Source organism: Lissotriton vulgaris, chromosome 1_2, assembly GCF_964263255.1.
Source record: "Lissotriton vulgaris chromosome 1_2, aLisVul1.2, whole genome shotgun sequence".
NCBI classification, from domain to species: Eukaryota; Metazoa; Chordata; class Amphibia; order Caudata; family Salamandridae; genus Lissotriton; species Lissotriton vulgaris.
The window spans coordinates 120,542,055-120,563,767 of NC_141686.1; the positions used below are offsets into that span (position 1 = coordinate 120,542,055).

Consider the following 21,713-nt stretch of genomic DNA (forward strand, 5'->3'; position numbering starts at 1 on the left):
ATCGTTTTATACATTCTCTGCACATTTCTTCGCTTTATGCTTCGCCGTTTTCTCTGTTTCATGACTACACACGTACATGAATTCTACTTTGCACGTTCTTCTGTTCGTAAGCATTTCTATACATTTCTATATTAGCCCACTCTATATACGGGCCTTTCTAATTCTAATACACTTTCTAGAATAGATACATTTCCTATTACATTGGTTACATCGGCTAACTTATACACTACAAGTGTTAACTTCACGTTATAGATTCTACGTTTATGCGATATGCTTGTGAATATGGTCCGGATATACGTTTTATTCAAATTGCGCTCTCTCACACTCATACCGAGTATCATCGGTCAAGGGCCCGGCTGGGTCGGAATTATCACCAGCTGAGCGACCCTCTGACTTTGACACAGCCATCTAGCCCTGAGGAATCGTGAGTGCGATGAAACACGTGTCGGCTGGCTGTATACTGCAATAAAAACTCCACGAGTTACCCTTCATTGGAGTTCTGTTGAATTACTTCTGTCATTTATGTTGCTAAAATTTTGTTGTATTGTTACTTAACAATCTAATCACTGTGTTTTGAGTGCATCGGCAACCCTTTCAGAAAATCAGTGAGCAGCCCTGTCGATTCACTCGCAACTTGGCAGGGTATAACATAGCATAGTCCACCCCAAGCTCTTCATTGTTGCAAACTGCCGATGGGCCTCCTGGACTTTGACCGTGAAGTCGGGAAACAGGGAGATCGTCGATCCTTCAAATCGCACCGGTTGTTTCTCCCTCTTGAGGGCAGTATCCCTGTCTCTGTAGTTAAGTAACTTTGCAATGATCGGTCTGGGAGGGTTACCCGGCACAGTTCGCGGCCCCAAGGATCGGTGCACCCGCTCCACCACAAACATACTGGAGAAGGCAAAGTCTCCCAGCAGCATTTTTAGCAGGTTCTCCGTGAAGAGTTCCATGTTTCCCGTAGGTGTGGACTCTGGAAGGCTCGTAATCCGAAGGTTACAGTGTTGCGAGCGGGCCTCCAGGTCTTCTGTCTTGTCTTGCAGCACTTGGAGTACCTTGCCCAGTTGTTTATGCTCAGTGTCCAGTGCTGTTTGTACTTCCTCTGTCTCAGTTAACCTGCGCTCCGACATGTCCAGTCGCTCCGCATTTTTATCAAGGCATTCCGCATGCAGTCCATCCTATAGGTTAGGGCATCCATCTTAGTGCCCAAAGTGGATATACTCCCCTAGAGATTCTTTTCTATGTTCAGCAGTAGACTCCAGATATCCTGCCTCTGGTCATCTATCTCCTGGTCTTGGTCACCCGCGCCTTTCTCCATGACCACCTCGGTAAACTTGGCTCGCTTCTGGTCAAAAGACAATCTTAGGTTGGGACCTGTCCACCCTGCCCATGTTGTAGCTTCTTATGGGGGTGTCTCCCGAATAGGGAATCACGCCAAGCACCAGAGAAGTAGCCCTAACACTAACTCTCCGTGACTCCTGCTCTTGTGTGTCTAGAGGCACGTGGGAGAGGGGGGAAGAGGGTGGGCCTCAGCGGAAAGCGACCGCTAACAGCAGAGGCAAGTATCCATCCCCGGAGCGGGCCGCCGAGCTTCGTGGCAATAGCGCACTCTCTAGACCGTTCTCGCCCTAGCACAATGCAGTAGTACAGGTGGAAGGGCGACTCCTTCAAGCCAACCCCACTGCCTAGGATGCGCCTGGCACCAGTCACCCCTCAAACAATCGCATGCCACCGGGTCTCAGCCAAGCTCCAAATACCAGTATGGGGCGAACATCAGGGCAGCACACCTCTCCCAGTGCGATCCCCAGGCAAATCAGTTCAGCACCTCAGCAGCCCCAGTTCCAACTCCAGCAGCGCTCTTCTCTTTAAATCGTCCCCGACTCCCCGAGCATCCCCAGTCGTGCAGCTCAAGCGTGCAAGTTGGGGAAAGGAAGGGACCAAGCAGCTCACCCAGTCAGGGCGCCTCACCCCCAGACCCTTCTTTCAGCAGTCATGGCAGTCAGAATCCTCCGTAGGTCAGCACGGGCCCTCGCAGGCTGGTCTCTCCATATCGGCCGCCGTAGGCCGGTAAGGCCGCAATATCGTGTACTCGGGTTGGGGGGGCACCAGAGAGCCGACTCCGACGCCTGCCCTCACCCGGGGGCAGGGATTCTCCTTAGATGCCCCGCGTACACACTGGCCGACCAACAGCGCGCGCCCCGAGGGGGGGCCCTCCACAGTACGCTACGGCCCCCTCTCACCTCAAGTCGCTGCCTCCGGCTCCCCCACACGGCCTCTCCGCAGGACTCCGCTCCCAGCCGTCACCGTCCGCCTAGTCCAGGCGAAGGCAGGAAGCTCCCCCCCCAGCCCCCAGGAGCACACCGCTTCCTCCGACAGGGATGCCGGGGACTAACCCTCGCCAGCCGTCCAGTTGACCAGAAAGGGGGAAAAAGGCCGCAGGTCGTCCGTCTCCCGGCCACAGGCCACAGGATCGTGCAGATGTCCACAACTCCATCAACTGGGCAGGTAGGAGCCCCAAACAAGAATCGATCTGCTCCACGATGTCTCCGCCCGCTACCTGGAAGCACAGAGCAGGGGAAAGAATTGCACAGCTGCAGGACTTTAGGCAAATAGTAGGCGGAAAGTGGGAGCTCTCAGCTCAAGCGGCCATCTTGGTCGTGCGCTAGCTCCGCCCCCAGTGGGACTATTATGTTACCGGCCTGGAGGATGACAAGTGGCTTGAGGCCTTGGCCTCTCCATGAGAAACTGCCATATCCTTCAGGCTCAGACTCGTGCAGCTGAAAATACTCCATAGAATATACCTGGAGGGACATATGATTGTAAAGCTGGGATATAGCAAGAAGGCAGGATGCATGAAGGGATGTGGACAAGAGGTCGTCTTTGAAGAGGTGTAGGGAATGTGTAATAGGCCACAAGATCTACTTTATTATTAAACTATGTCTTTTAAATATCTGGGGCCCTTCTGACCTATTGATAAAGACACAGAGGAGCCCCTTTTAAGTCAAAGAAATAGGGAACTGTACCGTAGAGAAAAGACAAAACCTTTTGCACTAGGTGCAACGAAATTGTTACATTCAGTCAAACAGCATTCTTATACCAACTAGTACCTATTCACCCATCCAACGTGTACACATTTAGCGGGATTGTACCATGTAATTCCCAAAAAGAGTCAATAACCCTAGAGATAACAAAAAATGTTTTCTTTTTTTGATTAAAAACTATTTTAAAAGAAAAGGGTAACACTGACCCTATATGTCATACACAAAGTGCATAATACATAATATTGTAGATTTGACAAAAGTCACAAAAAAATTAATAAACAATCACATTTTAAAATACAATTCATTTAAAAGCATAAAAAAAGCAAACTTGAAGAGAGTACATAGCATAGACAGATTCAATTTGTCTTTAGTTTGCCCTTTTGACCTACACACCAAAGAAAGGATATGGGTGACACATGGGATGGTAATTGCCAAGAGGAATATCGCTCGACGGTAGAGGGGGAGGGAACCACCAACATTGGTTGACTGGCGAAAGGACACGGACAGGTGTATGGTAACGGATCAAATCGTGTTTGAATCCAGGGGATCTCCCACCAAATGGACACAGATTTTGGGAAGATTGAATAGGTACAGGGTAGGAATATGTGATCCCCCGGAGCCTAGGCAGGATGCTGATCCAGGATGGCCGGGTATTAGCGGCCCCAATGAAATTGGTTTGTAACAATCATGTCATTACAGATGTGTTGTTAAGTTCATGCCAGTACAAAAGCCTGTATACACATGTCTGAATGTTGTCTAACATGTATTCACCTTGTCCCAAATAAAAAGTTTTATTAAAAAAAAAAAAGATTCCGCTGGTGAAGGAGTCCGGAAGAATCCAAAGGTGGATTCCTGGAAAGGAGTACCTGCAAGCAGAGGGGACAGAGTCTAGGCCAACCCAACCCAAGAGGCACAGAAAACCAGGAGTTGGTGCCTGGTGGGAGCAACAATAAACCTTTGCAGCAGCAACAGACTTGGAATACGAAGAAGGTGCAGTGTTGGGACCAGCAAGGCTCAAGAGACTCACCAAGTGCAGGAGAGTCAGAGCAGACCCGAGCAAGCAGGGGAGCCCAATGAAGCCAAAGAAGACCCTCAAGAGGACCCACTGGCCAAAGGCACAGGATTTGCAAGAGGACCTCGAGCAGCTCACCAAAGATACAGGCCCACGGTGCAGAAGATGCAGTGAGGACAAAGACCTTGGTAGGAAGAGATGCTGGAGGCTGGAGCTTCTTGTGACCTGATGATTTCTGGAAGACAGAGTCAACAAACCTTGGCAACGGCAAGTCGACGTGTTGCACAGGGGTTTTGTTCCAGCGGTTCCGACAAGGGCCACAAACTTGGTGAGAAGCCGTTACAGGCCTTGAGGGAGTTGCAGAACCCCCACCTGTTGCTGAGGCTTTCAGAGTATGTGGGACCTCAGGAGCAGCAGACCAGCCAGCTTTGTTGCAGTGCTTGCAGATGCAGGGGAGTGACTCCTTCACTCCAAGGGACATTACTTCAGGTCTCTTTGATGCCCACAGGCCCGGAGAAGAACCAGGATTAAGCACAGGAACAGATGACACAGAAGATTGGCAGGATGACGAGTCCAGGAGCAGCAGGAGTCTTCCTTGTTGCAGTCTCGGTTCCAGATGAAGTCCAACGAAGTCCAAGATGCCCAAACAGTTGAAGTGAAAGTGGTTTTGGATCTAAATCTTTTCAACACAAGGAATCTGAAGAGCCACCCACAGGTAAACCCTTAAGTACCCTAAGAAAAGGGTTCGGACAATTCAGGGGTCCCTCCCAGAAGAGGGGCTGGACAGAGTTCAAGTTCAAGTTCAGGAATTTGTATAGCGCACTACTCACCCAGAGGGTCTCAAGGCGCTTGAGGGAGGGTTGGTGCTTTATTTATCGAATAGCCAGGTTTTTAGCTGCTTTCTGAAGGAGAGGTGGTTCTGTGTGAGGCGGAGGTGAATGGGGAGAGAATTCCAGGTTTTGGCCGCTAAGTAGGAGAAGGATCTACCTCCCATGGTGGATCTATGGATGCGCGGAATTGCGACGAGGGCTTGATTGGATGATCGTAGTTGACGGGTGGGTGTGTAGAAGGACAGTCGAGTGTTGAGGCATTCGGGTCCTAGGTCGTAGAGGGCCTTGTGTGCGTGGGTGAGGAGACAGAACGTTATTCTCTTGTTGACAGGGAGCCAGTGGAGGTCTTTCAGGTGTCCGGAAATGTGAGCTTGACAGGGGATGTCCAGTGTGAGTCTGGCTGAGGCCTTTTGGATGCGTTGGAGTTTTTTCTGTAGTTTGGCTGTGGTTCCGGCGTAAAGGATATTTCCGTAATCCAGTTGGCTAGTGACCAGTGCGTGGGTGATTGTCTTTCTTGTTTCGGTGGGGATCCAACGGAAGATTTTTTTGAGCATGCGTAGGATGTTGAAGCAAGAAGATGAGATGGCGTTGACTTGTCTGGTCATCGAGAGGGAGGAGTCTAGGATAAAACCCAGGTTACGAGCGTGATCTGTAGGTATGGGTGCTGTACCCAGGGCCGGTGGCCACCATGAGTCGTCCCAGGCAGAGGGGGATGATCCTAAGATGAGGACTTCCGTTTTGTCCGAGTTTAGTTTTAGACGGCTGTTCTTCATCCATTCGGCTACTTCTTTCATTCCTTCATGTAGATTGGTTTTGGCGGTGTTAGGGTCTTTGGTGAGGGAGAGGATCAGCTGAGTGTCGTCTGCGTAGGAGATGATGTTGAGGTTGTGTTGACGCGCGATGGATGCGAGGGGACTCATGTATACGTTGAAGAGGGTGGGACTGAGTGAGGATCCTTGAGGTACTCCGCAAATGACTTTGGAGGCCACTGATTTAAAAGGGGGGAGGCGGAATCTCTGTGTTCTTCCGGCGAGGAACGAGATGATTCAGTCCAGTACTTTTCATTGTATTCCAACGTTGCTGAGGCGTTGTATGAGGGTGCTATGACAGACTGTGTCGAAGGCGGCGGAGAGGTCAAGTAGGATGAGGGCAACTGTTTCTCCGTTGTCCAGTAGCGATCAGATGTCATCTGTAGCTGCGATGAGGGCGGTTTCGGTGCTGTGTTTGGCTCGGAAGCCGGACTGTGAGGGGTCGAGGGAGTTGTTAGATTCAAGGAAGGCGGCGAGTTGACTATTGACGCCTTTCTCAATGACTTTGGCAGGGAATGGGAGGAGTGAGATGGGGCGGTAGTTCTTAAGTACATAGGGGTCCGCTGTGGGTTTCTTCAGAAGGGCGCTGAGTTCGGCATGTTTCCAGCTTTCCGGGAAGGTAGCGGAGTTGAAGGAACAGTTGATGACATCGTGGAGATGGGGTGCGATGATGGAGTCTGCTTTGTTGAAGATGTGGTGGGGACATGGGTCGGTTGGTGAGCCTGAGTGGATGGAGTTCATCAGGCGGATGGTGTCATCAGTAGTGATTGGGTTCCAGGTGCAAAGGTTGTGGGAGTGCTGTTTGGTTCGATGGTGGGTGGAGTGGACTGGTCTTTGGACTGGTTTTCAAAGCTGTTTTGTATTTCGACGATTTTGTTGTGGAAGAAAGAGGATAAAGAGTCGCAGAGGAGTTGGGATGGAGTGATGTCGTTGGTGCCGGCGGTGGAGTTGGTAAATTCTTTGACGATGTTGAATAGTTCCTTGCTGTTGTGGTCGTTGTTGTCGAGTACCTCACTGTGACAGGAAACCTATTGTTCTAACTTTCCCTGCTCGACCTCAACTCAGCAGCAGAAGGGCAGAATCGTGTTTGTGGTCTGCAGCAGCACTAGCTTGCTGTTAGACCCTGAAAGGCTGGTACTGGGAATACAGCGGGGGTCCAGAGGGGAGCCCCTCAATACATGGGTTCCAACATCCAACACTGGAATTGGTTTGGTATAGGATTCCAACATGTCTTAAACCAAACATCTCGTAATTGACTGGATGTGCACTATATGTATAAAATGGCTGACCGCACTTACAAAGCCTAGAGAATCGACTCCTGGGATTGTAGGGGTGTCTGGCATATGCAGGGCACCCTCACACTTATAACCTAGCAGCCTGCGTTCAGGATTGAAAGAGCTACCTTAGGGAAGACTTATGGGTTTTAAGTGCAGTGCCCTCAGATATAAGGAAACTTATATCTGTTGTGAGTATTGCTAGCACCGGGTCAATGGCAGTAGTCACTGTTTGAGTGGTATCTCATGGGTGGCAGAATACATACTGCGTCCCATAGGAGACCCCTGGTGTACCTATGCGCTGGGTACCTTAGTACCACACTCTAGAGACTTAGAAGGGTACACCAGTAGCCAATTAGGAAGGTACCAAAGTGCTTACTCTAGTCAAATTTAGGGAGAGGGTACATTGACTGGGGTCCTGATTAGCAGGATCCCAGTATGACTAGTCAGAAAAAAGAATGACACTAGCAAAAAGTGGTGGTAACAATGCTAGAATGATCCTTTCCTTCCTACGGAGATGCAGAGATTCGAGGTAAGAGCACATTTGAACTAACGTAGAAAATACGAACACAGATTTTAACAACTGTTGGTTTAGCTTCTAGCGAAAAGGACTATGTGTGCTGAGCATAGCTATGTTTTGTTTTTGCAGGTGTCAGTGAGTCACATACTAATGGCTATTGGTGCTCCTGAGATGGCCCACATAGCAAAGTTCGGTTTGCATACATGTTGGCGGGACAGGTGGGAGGGCACCGGGGCATCAGTATGCATGGTGCAAGTGTATGATGGTCCACAATTTCATAACTGTTTCACACAATAGTAATCCATTTCCAGAAAGTGCCCCATGCCCTCTGTAAACTGAATTCTAGTTTACTATATACATGATTTTGCACAGCTACTAGCTGTGCAGTTTTCATGGCATTTTCTCTATAAATTGCGCAGTCCTCTGATGTAAGCACATAAAAGTGTGCCTGACATGCCTGGGACATTATTTTATTAAAAGGCCTTCAAAATTTTGGACGTGGAAGTTACTATTAAAGAGCAAGGCAGGGATAGTGACACTAGAGCAAGAAATAAAAGAAGAGCACAGCAGAGGAGCCACAGCAGCAGATGTTACCATAAAACAGTGCCAGTCACCAACATCGGCCTGTGAATCTGGGCAAATGACTTGGGGCCTGATTTAGATTTCGGCAGGCGGGTTACTCCATCATAATGGTGACGGATATCTTGTCCTCCGAAATATAAATCCCATTATAACTTATGGGATTTATATTTCAGCAGACAAGATATCCGTCACCGTTGTGATGGAGTAACCAATCCGCCGAAATCGAAATGAGGCCCTTAATCACCCCCGTGGCTAGAAAAAGCAAGCATTTACAATGCAACGGTCTCGGCATTAATAAAGATAGAGCTATTGGCATTACTCATGATTTTTTTTTTTAAATCATAAATAAATGGCTTTGTCATTTACATTGCCAATAGCTTAATAGATTGCATATAAGAGACCTATTGCATTAGGACCCACACACAGAGTAAGTAGTAGAGTGAGTAGTTGATAGTGAGTAGGAGAGAGTTATTAGTAAAGAGAGTATTAGAGAGCGAGTAGTAAAAAGTGAAAGAGTGAGTATTATATAGTGAGAGTGAATAGTAAAGAGTCCTAGAGACATACACATTTAAATGCACATTTAAATAGTGTATTTTTATTTATAGTAGTACAGAGTGAGTAGTATAGTGACTAATTATGAGTGAGTAATGTTGAGTAGTAGAGAGTGTAGCAGAGTGTGTAGTACAGTATTACAGTAAGTACTATAACTTAGATGCTATTTAGTACAGTGAGTAGTAGCGAGTAGTTGATATTGAGTATTACAGTGAGTAGAGAGTGTTATGGAGTCGTATAGTAAGTATTTTGAGTGAGTATTGATAATATTTGATAGTGAGTATTATAGAGTGACTATGGGCCCGATTCACAGAATGAACTTAAGACTCAATCCTAAACTTACTACTATTTTGGTATTCACAGAATGCACTTACTACTTTTGGTATTCACAGAATGAACTTACTACTTTTGGTATTCACAGAAGTTAGGATTTTGTCTTAAGTTTGTCTTAAGTCTGCCTTAAGTCTGTCTTAAGTTTGTCTTAAGACAAACTTAAGACGAAATCCTAACTTCTGTAAATGCCAAAAGTAGTAAGTGCATTCTGTGAATACCAAAATAGTAGTAAGTTTAAGATTGAGTCTTAAGTTCATTCTGTGAATCGGGCCCTATTTGAGTGAGTATTTGTGAATAGTAGAGAGCGAAGTAAAGGGTGTGTAGTAGAGTGTGTAATAGAGCGTTATAGTGAGTACTATAGAGTATTTATTTGTGTACTAAAGTGAGTAGGGAGTATTTGAGAGATGCTGAGTAAGTACTTTAGTAGTAGAGTGAGTAGTAGTGAGTAGTTGATATCGAGTAGTACAGAGAGTATAGAGTATTAGATATTTGTATTTGACAGCGAGTAGTCTAGAGTGTATTATTTAGTATTAAGGAGTGTAAGAGTGAGTAGTAAAGAGTCTTAGAGTTACACACATTTACATGCATAGCCATACTCTTACATATACAAATTGTGGTTTTACTTTTAGTAGTAAAGAGTGAGTAGTATATAGTGACTAATTATGAGTGAGTAATGTTCAGTAGTAGAGAGTGTAGCAGAGTGTGTAGTACAGTCTTATAGTAAGTACTATACATTAGATGCTGTTTAGTAGAGTGCATAGTAGCGAGTAGTTGATATTGAGTATTACAGTGAGTAGAGAGTGTTATGGAGTTGTATAGTAAGTATTCGAGTTAGTAGTGATAATATTTGAGAGTGAGTAGTATAGAGAGTATTTGAGTGAGTATTGTGAGTTGTAGAGAGACAGAGCCACATACACACAGAGCCACACACACACACAGACCCCCACACACACACAGACCCACACACACATACAGACCCACACACACACACACACACAGATCCACACACACACACACAAACCCCCACACACACACAGACCCACACACACACACAGACACAGACCCAGACCCACACACACACACTCAGAGCCAGACCAACACACAGACACAGACACAGACCCACACACAGACCCAAGACCCACACACAGACTGACACACAGACCCACACACACACACACACACAGACCCACACACAGACCCACACACAGACCCACACACAGACACAGACCCAGACCCACACACAGACCCACACACACACACAGACCCACACAGACCCACACACAGACCCACACACACACACAGACCCACACAGACCCACGCACAGACCCACACAGACCCACACACAGACAGACCCACACATACACACACAGACCCACACACAAACTCACACAGACCCCCCCACACACATACACACATACCCACACACACACAGACACACACACACACCCACACACGCACACAGAATCACACACACACAGACTCACACACACACACAATGCAACTTGAACTCACCTTCACGAGACAGCAGGCTCTGGCACTGGGCCGCATACAGGGCGCACAGAGCTCGCGCCTGCGAACGTATCTTCTTTGCATTCTGGTACCGATAGTCTAAAATGATCATGGATTAAGCATGACTAATGCCAGATCTGTCTTCTTTGCATTCTGGTACCGATAGTCCTAAAATGATCATGGATTAAACACGACTAATGCCAGATCGTAATGGAAAAGCTTGCATTGGTCCAGCTGCTTAGGTATCTAATAATTAGGAAGTAGAAAGTTTAAGAAATGTCAAGTCTTTTCCTTTAAAATGTTTTTTTGTTTTTATTTCTAAAGCGAGGAGATGGCTTGCAACGCATCGTTGTTTAAATCTGTTAAAAAAATATTTTTGTGCACTCATTCTAATAAAGTCTTTCTAAATTCGATTTATCAGCTTTGGAACGTCTGTTTTTTTGTGCGCAGACCAGGCGCCTGCTACTTCGAGGAATATAAACACTTGCACACACACATGCAATCTTGCTTGGTTATCCTGCGTTAAATGTTAAGCCCCCCCAGCCCGGCCTCAAACAACAAAACAAGTAAATGACGTAGCATACATGGGAACTTACTAGTCATTCAATGGGTGCAAAAAGATCCGATTAATTCGGAAGTCGAAGAGCTTTTTCAACGGTGCTGCATAAAATGAAGGGTTCCTGCATCGCTTTGTTTACTTCCACAAGACTCGGTCCCAGGTGACTGTTTGAAAACAGGAACAGCCAGTCGAGCTGGACAACACATGGACAGTTTTGTTTCCAATGCAACAATACAATACTCCAACCCCCCTTTTGCTGTAAGTAGCCATTGTTCCCCCTCCCCCTCCTCCATCTACAAACACACACGACTTATTGAGAGTGAACCGAGGAAGGCTTTCCTGTCTCTATGACGATAAACCGTCGTATTACTTCCGCAGCAGCAACCATGGCGCCCGCAGCTTAAAGGGGAAAGGTAACGAACAGCCCAGCTGTTGTGAACGACAGGAAAGCGTTTTCACTACATTTCGTAAACCTGTTATTTTTCTCCCAGACGGTTCTCAGCGGTCATTCCCCCGTCCCCACAGCCAGGCAGGGCTCCCCTTTCTTCTCAACAGCCAGGGAAAGCATACGGCGGGGGGCAGAGGGAAGGGGGGAGGCGAGCAGAGCCGAGCAGCTCCAGAAAGAGCAGAAGTGCGGTGGGGGGAAGACTGGGGGAACAACACGTGGACAAAGAGCAGAAGTTACCTGCTGATGGTTACATGCAGCACAGGAACACACCAGAAACATGCTTTCGTTCTGGGACACATGATCCAACACCACCATGTTTCTCCGAGGCAAGGCAGAAATGCCTTGGAGAAACCAGCGTCTTTTTCAGATTTGGGGGCGTGTTTTTCGTACTCTCCTCTTCCCATTGGCTGGAAGGTAAAATTCCAGCCAATGGGAAGAGGAGAGAACAAAAACAAGAAAGAAGAGAAAAAACACGCCCCCGAATCTGGAAAAGACGGGGCTTGAACCGAGTGACTCCCCTCTCCTCCAATGGCTGGCCTCCGTTTAGGAAGCCAGCCAATGGAGAAGAGGGGCGGGTTCAAGCCCTCTACTAAGAAACATTAATTCTCGGCTGCGTGAGCACTGCTGCGCAGTGCAACGCTAGTCCGAGACCTAAAAAAAGAAGAAAAAAAAGGTAAACGCTGGCAAGGGAGAGAGATGGGCAAGTAACTGAGTAACAAGAAAACACGACCTTGGCTAAATAACGATCAAACAGGAAATCGTATCAAATAGTATGGGTGAGTCTTCTATGTCTGTGGCAAAACAGCAGTCTAACTGCGAAGGAGGTACCTCATAGCAATGAATAGTTAAACTCACTGGAACACTGGCTGCATCACAAGGAGGGCGACAATTTGGCAGGCAGTACCGTAGTAAAGAAAAGCTGAGTATAAATAACCACATGAAACGTTCAACCACAAGCCACATACAGAACTTGTAGTGCACACAGCAGGAGAGGCGCAGAGGCAGGAATCCGAAAGTTAGACAAATGCGGATGAAATAGAACAATGTCCTGCCCTTTAAAATATCCTCATCTCGCAGTGAAAACAAGGTGAAAAATTACCTAAGATATGAATGGTCAATTAATTATATAAAGGGAAAAAGATGGAAAATTAATTATTTTCTAAAAGAACCCTCACTCACCCTAGAGGTGACATGCTTCATCATGGGGTTCGTTCACAGGGGGGGCTGACTATCCCCACCTGTGTGCTACCACGCCTGCAAGTGCAGCGGAGCTGGTATGTGTGAAAGTAGTGATCAGTGCAAAAAAGTGTGTGTTTAAAAGATCACAACTGTGCCTCAACAGACTTTATTAGGGGCCAGTTGTTCACATTAAAAGCTGTGTAGTCGCTGGATTTTTTAATTTTTGTCCAGGGACATCAAAAGGTGACTGGTCAACATGTTTCTGCTGTTAAAGCTAAAATCAGCTCAGCTTTCTTCAGGACCAAATTTAAAATTGAAAACAATCCTACGGGGGTCCAAGCACGCTAAGGCCTGCCCACACCATTAGGAAATGAAAATGAGGGTAGATAAACAATTTTTACTCTCCTCAGGATAACTCACGGTTTACCCGTCCATCAAACTCCTGTTATTCACCAGGCGGGGTAGCTGTAGGTAAACAGACAATTCAAATCTTATTACATATGCCCTTCTGAATTATATGACCATTATCCAACATATTTAAACATATTTATTCTATTCATATGTTGGACATCAACTCTCCCCTTGATTGATCCCCGGGGAAATTATGTTAGCGATGTATACCTTGTCATACATCACCCTTAGTGTTAATTCAATATTCCCTATAGTCATTGATGTGGAATATATTCATTTTCATGTCAAGCAGAAAAAGGGGTTTCTTTTTTTGCAAGTGATTCGTATCAACAGCAAAGCATAAAAATCAGACGAGGGGGGTTTTAAAATCCATCAGTAGTGACTACATAGTCAAGAAGAGATTTTAGCAGTTCTCAAGGGATGTATTGAACTTACAGTGTTTTATAGTGCAAACCGCTTCATGGGCTCACAGGGATAGGCAAATCTTCACTCGCTGTCAAAACCTGTTTAAACCCAAAAGTGAACTATTCAGTTGTAGCGTAGATTACAATCATTATGCAAAAATCCACGCACTCGAATTTTAAGAATTGTCACTCTCTCGAGTGACCCACTCCGTTGCATATATTACTCACTTCAAACTGCGAGTCTCGCCGCCTTTACACCTATTCGGTTACTCCCAGTGGCCCGGAATGCGATGTTGCAGCGTTTCTTGTCCGTTAATGTTGATTCTGTGTAAAAGGACGTGTGATGTCACGCGTCACGGAACGTCAACAACACACGTGACAGGTAGTGATTGCCTTACGAGTGCGTACCGAAATAAACTAAAAAGCTGATTTCTATACTCATTAGGTTATTTGTACCTTTACTCAAACCTATCTAAGCCGGGATTCGATATATCATCCCGTTTATCTGGTGGTTGTAACACGGAAACGGTCCCGGTTGAGATTATTAACCCACTTCCGTATGATTCCAACAACAACTTGACCGTCAACCCTTGGTCAATCGCGGGTTGAGTCAGAAAAATTATTATTTTATGCAGTAGGCTTAAAATTGTTGATCATGAGATGTATGCAATGGACTCGGAATTTTTATCTAAGAACACTGAATATTTCTCTTAGGGTTATAGACAGTAAGGGTACCAACAATATGTATAGATAGGTGTTTTCAGTTTCTACAATAGTGAACAAAGTGTCACCTCAAAATGCTACCCCACGGGATATCATCATTCAATCCCACACGGTGGGAAGACAATCGATGTATCCATCTTTGTTCCAGTTAAAACAACCTTTGTTCATTGGCCCCTGCTGGATGTTCTATGATGGTCCAATGAAAACTATCCTGGGAATGTTTGTGCTCTAGGAAGTGTGAAGTCATTTTGGTGTTGTTTTTCCCACAGCGTATGCTGCTTCTATGTTCACACATACGCAGTTTCACCATTCTCTTCGTCATTCCCACATATTTCAGATCACATGGGCAAGTTATTAAATATACCACATTAGCAGTGTTACAATTCGTGTGGGTTCTTTGTTCCCAAACTTTGTTGGGTTCCAGAATCAGAATCTTTGAAGGGCGTGTGAGTGAGCAGACACTACAATTACCACAGGGATAGTGGCCAGTCACTGGTGGTAATCCCCACATGTTCAAGACATTTTGGGTGGGTTCCTGTCTCTTCATAGGGTGGGTGTGAACTAGAGCGTCCTTTAGGCTTCTGGCCCTTTTATAGGAGAATAAAGGTTTCTCCCAATTACAGGAATTAGATGTCAATATCCTCCAGTGTTTCGAAATGCTGCGTGCCACAATGTTTGAAGCTGTATTAAACGTTGTCACACAGGTAAGAGGTACCTCCTTGTTCTCAGTCTGGGGTTTATCCTCCAAAAGAGCATCGCGATTTTGGTTTCGAGCTCTTTTGTTGCTAGTTGTCAGAAGCTGTGTGGGATATCCCCTAACTTGCATTTTTCCTGTCAAATCCTTAGCCAGAGTTTTGTAGTCTTGTATATCTGAGCCGTTTCTCTGAATACGAAGAAACTGCCCAAAAGACAAGTTCTCCCTTAGTGGGCGTGGTTGGAAGCTGGTATAATGTAACAAATTATTCTTACTGGTAGGTTTGTAGTGTGTTTTAGTTCTTAGTTGGTTTGTCTGTTTACCTACAGCTACCCCGCCTGGTGAATAACAGGAGTTTGATGGACGGGTAAACCGTGAGTTATCCTGAGGAGAGTAAAAATTGTTTATCGACCCTCATTTTCATTTCCTAACGGTGTGGGCAGGCCTTAGTGTGCTTGGACCCCCGTAGGATTGTTTTCAATTTTAAATTTGGTCCTGAAGAAAGCTGAGCTGATTTTAGCTTTAACAGCAGAACCATGTTGACCAGTCACCTTTTGATGTCCCTGACAAAAATTAAAAAATCCAGCGACTACACAGCTTTTAATGTGAACAACTGGCTCCTAATAAAGTCTGTTGAGGCACAGTTGTGATCTTTTAAACACACACTTTTTTGCACTGATCACTACTTTCACACATACCAGCTCCGCTGCACTTGCAGGCGTGGTAGCACACAGGTGGGGATAGTCAGCCCCCCCTGTGAACGAACCCCATGATGAAGCATGTCACCTCTAGGGTGAGTGAGGGTTCTTTTAGAAAATAATTAATTTTCCATCTTTTTCCCTTTATATAATGAATTGACCATTCATATCTTAGGTAATTTTTCACCTTGTTTTCACTGCGAGATAGGGTTTTCACTGGTGTTCCTTTGGCGCTCTTTTGTTGATGACAGTTATTTAAATAAGGGGTAGGAGAGTAGCCGTCATTCCCTTACTCTCTTGTTGTATATACACTTTAAAATATCCTGGCTGACTAGATTGTTTAAGAGGGCTATGAATGCTCTTGTGTGTCTAGAGGGGCGTGGGAGAGGGGGTAAGAGGGTGGGCCTCATCGGAAAGCGACTGCTAACAGCAGAGGTGAGTATTCAACCCCGGAGCGGGCCGCCGAGCTTCGTGGCAATAGCGCACTCTCTCGCCGGTTCTCGCCCTTGCACAATGCAGTCATGGGCGTAGGAAGTGTGGGGGATGCGGGGGATATGTCCCCCCAGGATTTTGGAGTGGGGGGACACGGGGGACAAGGGTGGGGGGGACGAGTGGACAAAAGAATTTCCCCTCTCCCTTCTGTTATTCAGCAGGGCCATTATCACGCGACCTGCCTGGAGTCAAAGAGGCCCCCCCGCCCTCTGCCCTTTGTTATGCTGCAGGAAGGCTAGGCGTTCTGGAAAGGGCAGAGAAGGGAAAAAAACTGTCTCTTGTCCTTCATACCCATTTCTGTCTCTGTCTCACTCCTCCTTAAGTTCTGATTTCAAGAGCTCCTATTAATCTCTCTTGCCTCTCCTTTTCTTCATTTGTTTCTCTGTGAAATGGATCCAAAATAGGCGCACACTGGCTGGATATTTCCTCATTTACTGACCGTTTTATAATTCCAAAGAAAAACCTCGGGACGGAGAGAAAAAAATGAAATACCTAAATTAAGCAATACAAAGTGGTCAGCAGACAGGCCAGATTGTTATTTACACCCACACACATTAGAACCACTTTGCAGAGTTTGCCAGTGAAAGCGCTATTTTCTTTTTTTCTTCTTTCTTTGAACAACGTTGTTTTCCCACGGGGAAGTGCACCATTTCTAAAGAGACTGCAATACCTGGTCAGACCCTCCAGCATATCGCGATTTCGCGATTTGCAAAAAAATCGCGAAATCGGCAGTTTTGTAAAAATGCCGCGATTTTTACAAAACTGCCCACAAAATCCGGCACTTGGGGGGCTCTCTGCGATTTGGAGGTTTCTATGTGTGCAGGTAGGTGGCGCACTGAGGTCTTTGGGACCTATGCTAGCATGAGTCAGAGTGTTGTTATGTTGTGTGGTGAGAGGATGGAGGAAGGTGCAAGGATTATGCATTTTTCTAGCCAAACATTTTCCTTGCTCAAGCTGGCGGCAAACACGACCTTTTTTCAGCCACAAGTGTCTTCTCTAGGAACTTCCTAAGCAAAAGATATTTAAATCGGAAATGCTTTTTTATATGGTGTTCAGGCTGCCCCTGTTGTTTAGTCATTGCAGACACAGGAGTAAACGGGCAGAGCTTATCTGAATACCGAATGGTGGGGCATTTCCCTTACAGTGTGTGTGGCGTCTTTAAAAATAGTATTCTAATCAAGGTTGAGGGAGGTGGATTCTAGATCCATTCACTTTCCAAAATAGCATGAAATCATCAAAGGGGAATGGATCACTTGTCCTGCTCAACCATTGGGTATACAGGAAATGAGGGTGTCCCAGATGAAAAATGGCCCTCATGCACGTGATGGGTATGGTGGTATCTGAAGCGGTATATGTTGGTTCTCCGCTTTTAGATCACGTCAGTGCATAATCATTGGGTCTGATTTCGATTTATGCAGCCTCCACCAGGAGGTTTTTACCCATGGTTGACACAGTAGTGAGCCAGTGATAAAAAAGTTATGTTAAAAAGACACATCAACCTAAGTTCTGCTGCTTTATTTTTACTTGGTTGTAGGTCTAGTGAACTCTTTAGGGGTGCATCACCTTGGACTGAGTTACGAGTACTGGATGCACTCAGAGTAATAAAAAACTTGAAGGGGGGGAGAGATTGTGAGGGTATCTAAAAAAAGGTCGACATGTTTCTGCCTTGGTCTGCCTTGGTATAGGACTTACGGGCATTCATCAGGACCAGTGGTTGGGAAACGTGAGGTTTAACAAAAATGAAGTGCTCAAACGTGAACGAAAAAGGTATTAACCTGTTTCTTCGGACTGGAGGTCTTATGGTCCCTGTAAAGAGTAAGCACATGGTTTTCGGCATACATACAGGGTTTGGGGGAAGGAGGGACATACACACCGAGCAGAACGTTGCTGCTTCTATCTATTCATACGTGAATATATAAACAACTAAAAAATGGCAATACTTTAAAACCGGTTAACAATCATGGCAATGTCAACTCTCTCTTTTTCTCTCCATACTCATGCAGCGGGTTTTTAGCGTGCTATTCGACAGTGGTTACATTGTGTTTTGTGTCGATCAAGAAACGCCAATATTGACTACCGTAGTGATGGTGGTGAGCCAATGGTGGGTGGCTATGCGATAAGGATTATGTTTTACAATGTGAGTGCTCAGCAATTGTTACCTCGCGCATTTAATTAACACGCTCCTGTCGGATCGCGTACATACTGGCTGGCTAACAGTGTTGTGGTGACGGTCTAGCGTCACCAGCACAGGAAACGGAAGGGCGGGACCGGAAGCGGAAGGCGGCCATCTTAGGTCATTGGCGCCGACCGCGGGAGAAGGGTGAAAAGCTGTTCCCGGTGCTCCGGCAATTAAACAAGTTTAAAACTTCACGAATGAGTCTGTGGTTATTGGGGGCCTCCACAAATGGCGACGAGGACTGGGATTTAAACCCCGCCCCCATACATCGAAAAAGATAACAAATCCAATGTCAGAAATTGGAGTAATAAAGAAAAAAAAACGGCCGGAGAAGAATACACACGGGAGCGTGGCAGAGGGCACCAGACACCCAGACAGACCTTCCCCGAAGCCTAGCCAGCACCAACAGGCTAGCAGACACGGTGGCAGAAAGGTACGCCCACAGTAGCAAGCGCAGTGGATGGAAGACTATTAAAGGGACAGCTGCACGCGGCGAACTCAGAACAAAGTCATACTGTAGCCCCACCACCGTGCTGCGAGCCTCACCTCTAATCAGAGGCACAGCTTAGCACGCTGGCAGCGCGGCAACCCCTGGGGGAAGGATCTGGAGCTCATGAGACAGGCCAAAAAGGCAGTCAGCAAACGTGGACGTCCAGCGAGGTCAAGGCAAGAGGTAGCGCCACTGACAGTGAGCTCAGCGACAAAGAAGCTGACACGCAGCACCCACCAGGGAGCCCACCTGGCAAGCGAGTCCCAGAGCAGGCAGGAACTAGGGGCGACAACAAGATGGCAACACAATCCACCTCCCTTCACCTAAATGGTGCCATTCCTGGCGAAGAGCGGAAAAGGTACTTCCTCAACTACCTAGAGGCCTTAGAGGAAGAAGGCGAGGCGCAATTCTCGAGTCAGAGGAGGAAGAAAATATTGTTGCCCAACCTAGGTCCCGAAGGGATCAGAGTATATGATAACATAGTCAAGGTCACAAGAGATGCGGCAGACACAGACGTGTTCAGCCACGCCATTGCAGACTTGGATGCACACTACAGGCCAGTAGTTTGCGTAGCCATAGACCGACACAACTTCTCTCAGAGGAAGCAAAAGGGAGGAGAATCAGTGGATGAATACGTGGTGGCGTTACAAAAGTTGGCTTTGACATGCAAGTTCGGCACGCTGCATGATGACCTTATAAGGGACCAGATTATCATGCACACGTCCAGCACTCACATTCTGGAGAAATTGTGGGTCAATGGTGACGCTCCCTTGAAGGAGGTATGGGCCATGGTGAAACAGGCGGAGATGTGAAAGAGGTGCGCGCGAGCGGCCCGGAAAGAGACAGGAGGCACACAGACGGTGTGCAAGATAACCACACCAGGAAGGAACGAGAGAGGGGGGTCAAGGGACAAACAAAGAGGACAAGATGGAAAACGAACACCCTAAACCAGCCATGCCGACCAGAGGACAAACAGGAGTAGACGGCCGAGTTGTTATAGATGTAGCAGCATATCGCATCTGGGGAATGACAAAGCGTGCCCCGCATTGAGGGCGAAATTGTCATTCTGTAGTGTGTTCGGGCACTACGAGAAGGTGTGCTGCCGGAAACCCAGAGGAGCCATGATAAAATATGTGGACCAGGAACAACAAGGAGAGGTAGAGGACCAGGGAGAAGAAGAGGACCTGGAAGAAATACTCTACATCGACATGCAAATACTAAAGATGGACGGGGAAGAGACGGACAAACCTAAGCTAACAATGAGCATAGGAGGAGTATCGATGGAAATGATCGCAGATAGTGGAGCACCCATCTCCATAATCCAGAGGAAGGTATGGGAAGAGAAGTTTGGAGCCCAAAGAGAAGAAGAATTGCAACCAATGGATGTGAGGCCAGTAACATACACTGGACAGAGGATTCCAATGTTAGGGTACTGCCCTTTACTGTTTGAGTTCAGAGGATGCCAGGCGCACTGCAAACTATACATCGCAGAAAAAGGGCCATCAGTGCTTAGCTGGAAGGACCAAGGTGCACTAGGCATACTGTTGAATCCCGGGGGGACCGAGAAGATCTTGCTAATGGACATGGAAGGGGAGGACAAAGGAGGGGCCTGGCATAAAGCGTACCCCAAGGTCTTTAACGGACAAATAGGAGAGCTGATCAAGTACAGACACCTCATAAAGCTGAAAGAAGGAGCAGTCCCTGTCGTCCACAAGGTGAGGAACATCCCGTTCCGGTGCAGAGAAGCAGTTTAGGCAGAACTAGACAGACTCGAAAGGGAAGGGGTCATAAGGGCCATCGAGAGTGCGGAATGGATTTCGCCTCTGGTGGTAGCACAGAAACCCAACGGCAAAGTGAGGCTATGTGTCGACCTCAGAGAACTAAATAAAAACATCATGGTTGACAAGTTTCCATTACCTCGCATCAGTGAGATGTTGGCTAATACCAAAGGCAAACGGTGGTTTTCCACAATTGACTTGTCATCTGCCTACCACCAAGTCAAGTTGCAACCTTCATGCACCCACCTCACGTCGTTCATAACCCCCTTCGGCTGTTACAAGTTCGTAAGGATGCCGTTTGGCCTGACCTCAGCGGCCGCGGTATTCCAAAAACGTATGCACAAGCTATTCAGGAGAGAAAAAGAGGTCCAGTTCTTCCAGGACGACATTCTGGTCATGGGAGGAACTAAAACGGAACACGATGAGAAGCTGCATATGATACTCCACACCCTGCAAGAAAATGGATTGACGGCGGAATGGTCTAAATGCAAGTTCGGGGTGCAATCAGTCACATACCTGGGACATGAAGTGAGGGGAAAGGTTATTGAACCCAAAAGAACGAACATGCAAGCCATCATGGGCGCACCAACCCCAAGCAAGAAGGAGGACGTCAGGTCATTCCTGGAAATGGCTGAATTTTACAGCAAATTCATTCCACACTTTGCCACAAAAACCCATCACTTACGGCAACTTTTGAAGGAAAGGAATGGATTTCAGTGGAACCAGGAGCAACAAGAGGAATTCGAGACGTTGAAAAGAGAGATGAGCAAAGCCATTCCTCTCAAGAGGTTTGATCCCGATGCTAATTCTATATTGACGACAGACGCTAGTGACCGAGGTCTGGGAGCAGTGCTAATGCAGCAGTCGGAAAGTGGAGAGACATCCACAGTATGTTTTGCCTCCAGATCTTTGGCGCCCAACGAAGAGAAGTTTAGCATCATAGAGAAAGAGATGCTGGCTGTCGTATGGGCAATGGAGAGATTTAGACAGTACCTATGGGGTGCAAAAATCTTGGTGAGGACGGACCACAAACCTTTGATCAAGGTGCTGACGTCCAGCGGACATGCACACGCCACACCAAGAATTGCCAAAATGACACTGCGTCTGTTGGATTTTGTACATGAAGTTGAACATATACCAGGGCCACAGAACAAAGTAGCCGATTTTTTGAGTCGAGCGGCGGCCATGGAGGAAGCGAACGA

At 46.7% G+C, this 21,713-nt stretch overlaps 1 protein-coding gene across 1 annotated transcript in view; it reads right to left on the reverse strand.

Annotated features, from left to right (window-relative positions):
• Positions 1–21,713, reverse strand: part of LOC147734664 (uncharacterized) — a 5,992,067-nt gene that overhangs the window by 2,052,439 nt on the left and 3,917,915 nt on the right. The window contains exon 26 of the mRNA XM_086952471.1: positions 443–449. Coding sequence (XP_086808597.1) covers positions 443–449 — 7 coding nt within the window. The remainder of the gene's footprint in view (positions 1–442; positions 450–21,713) is intronic.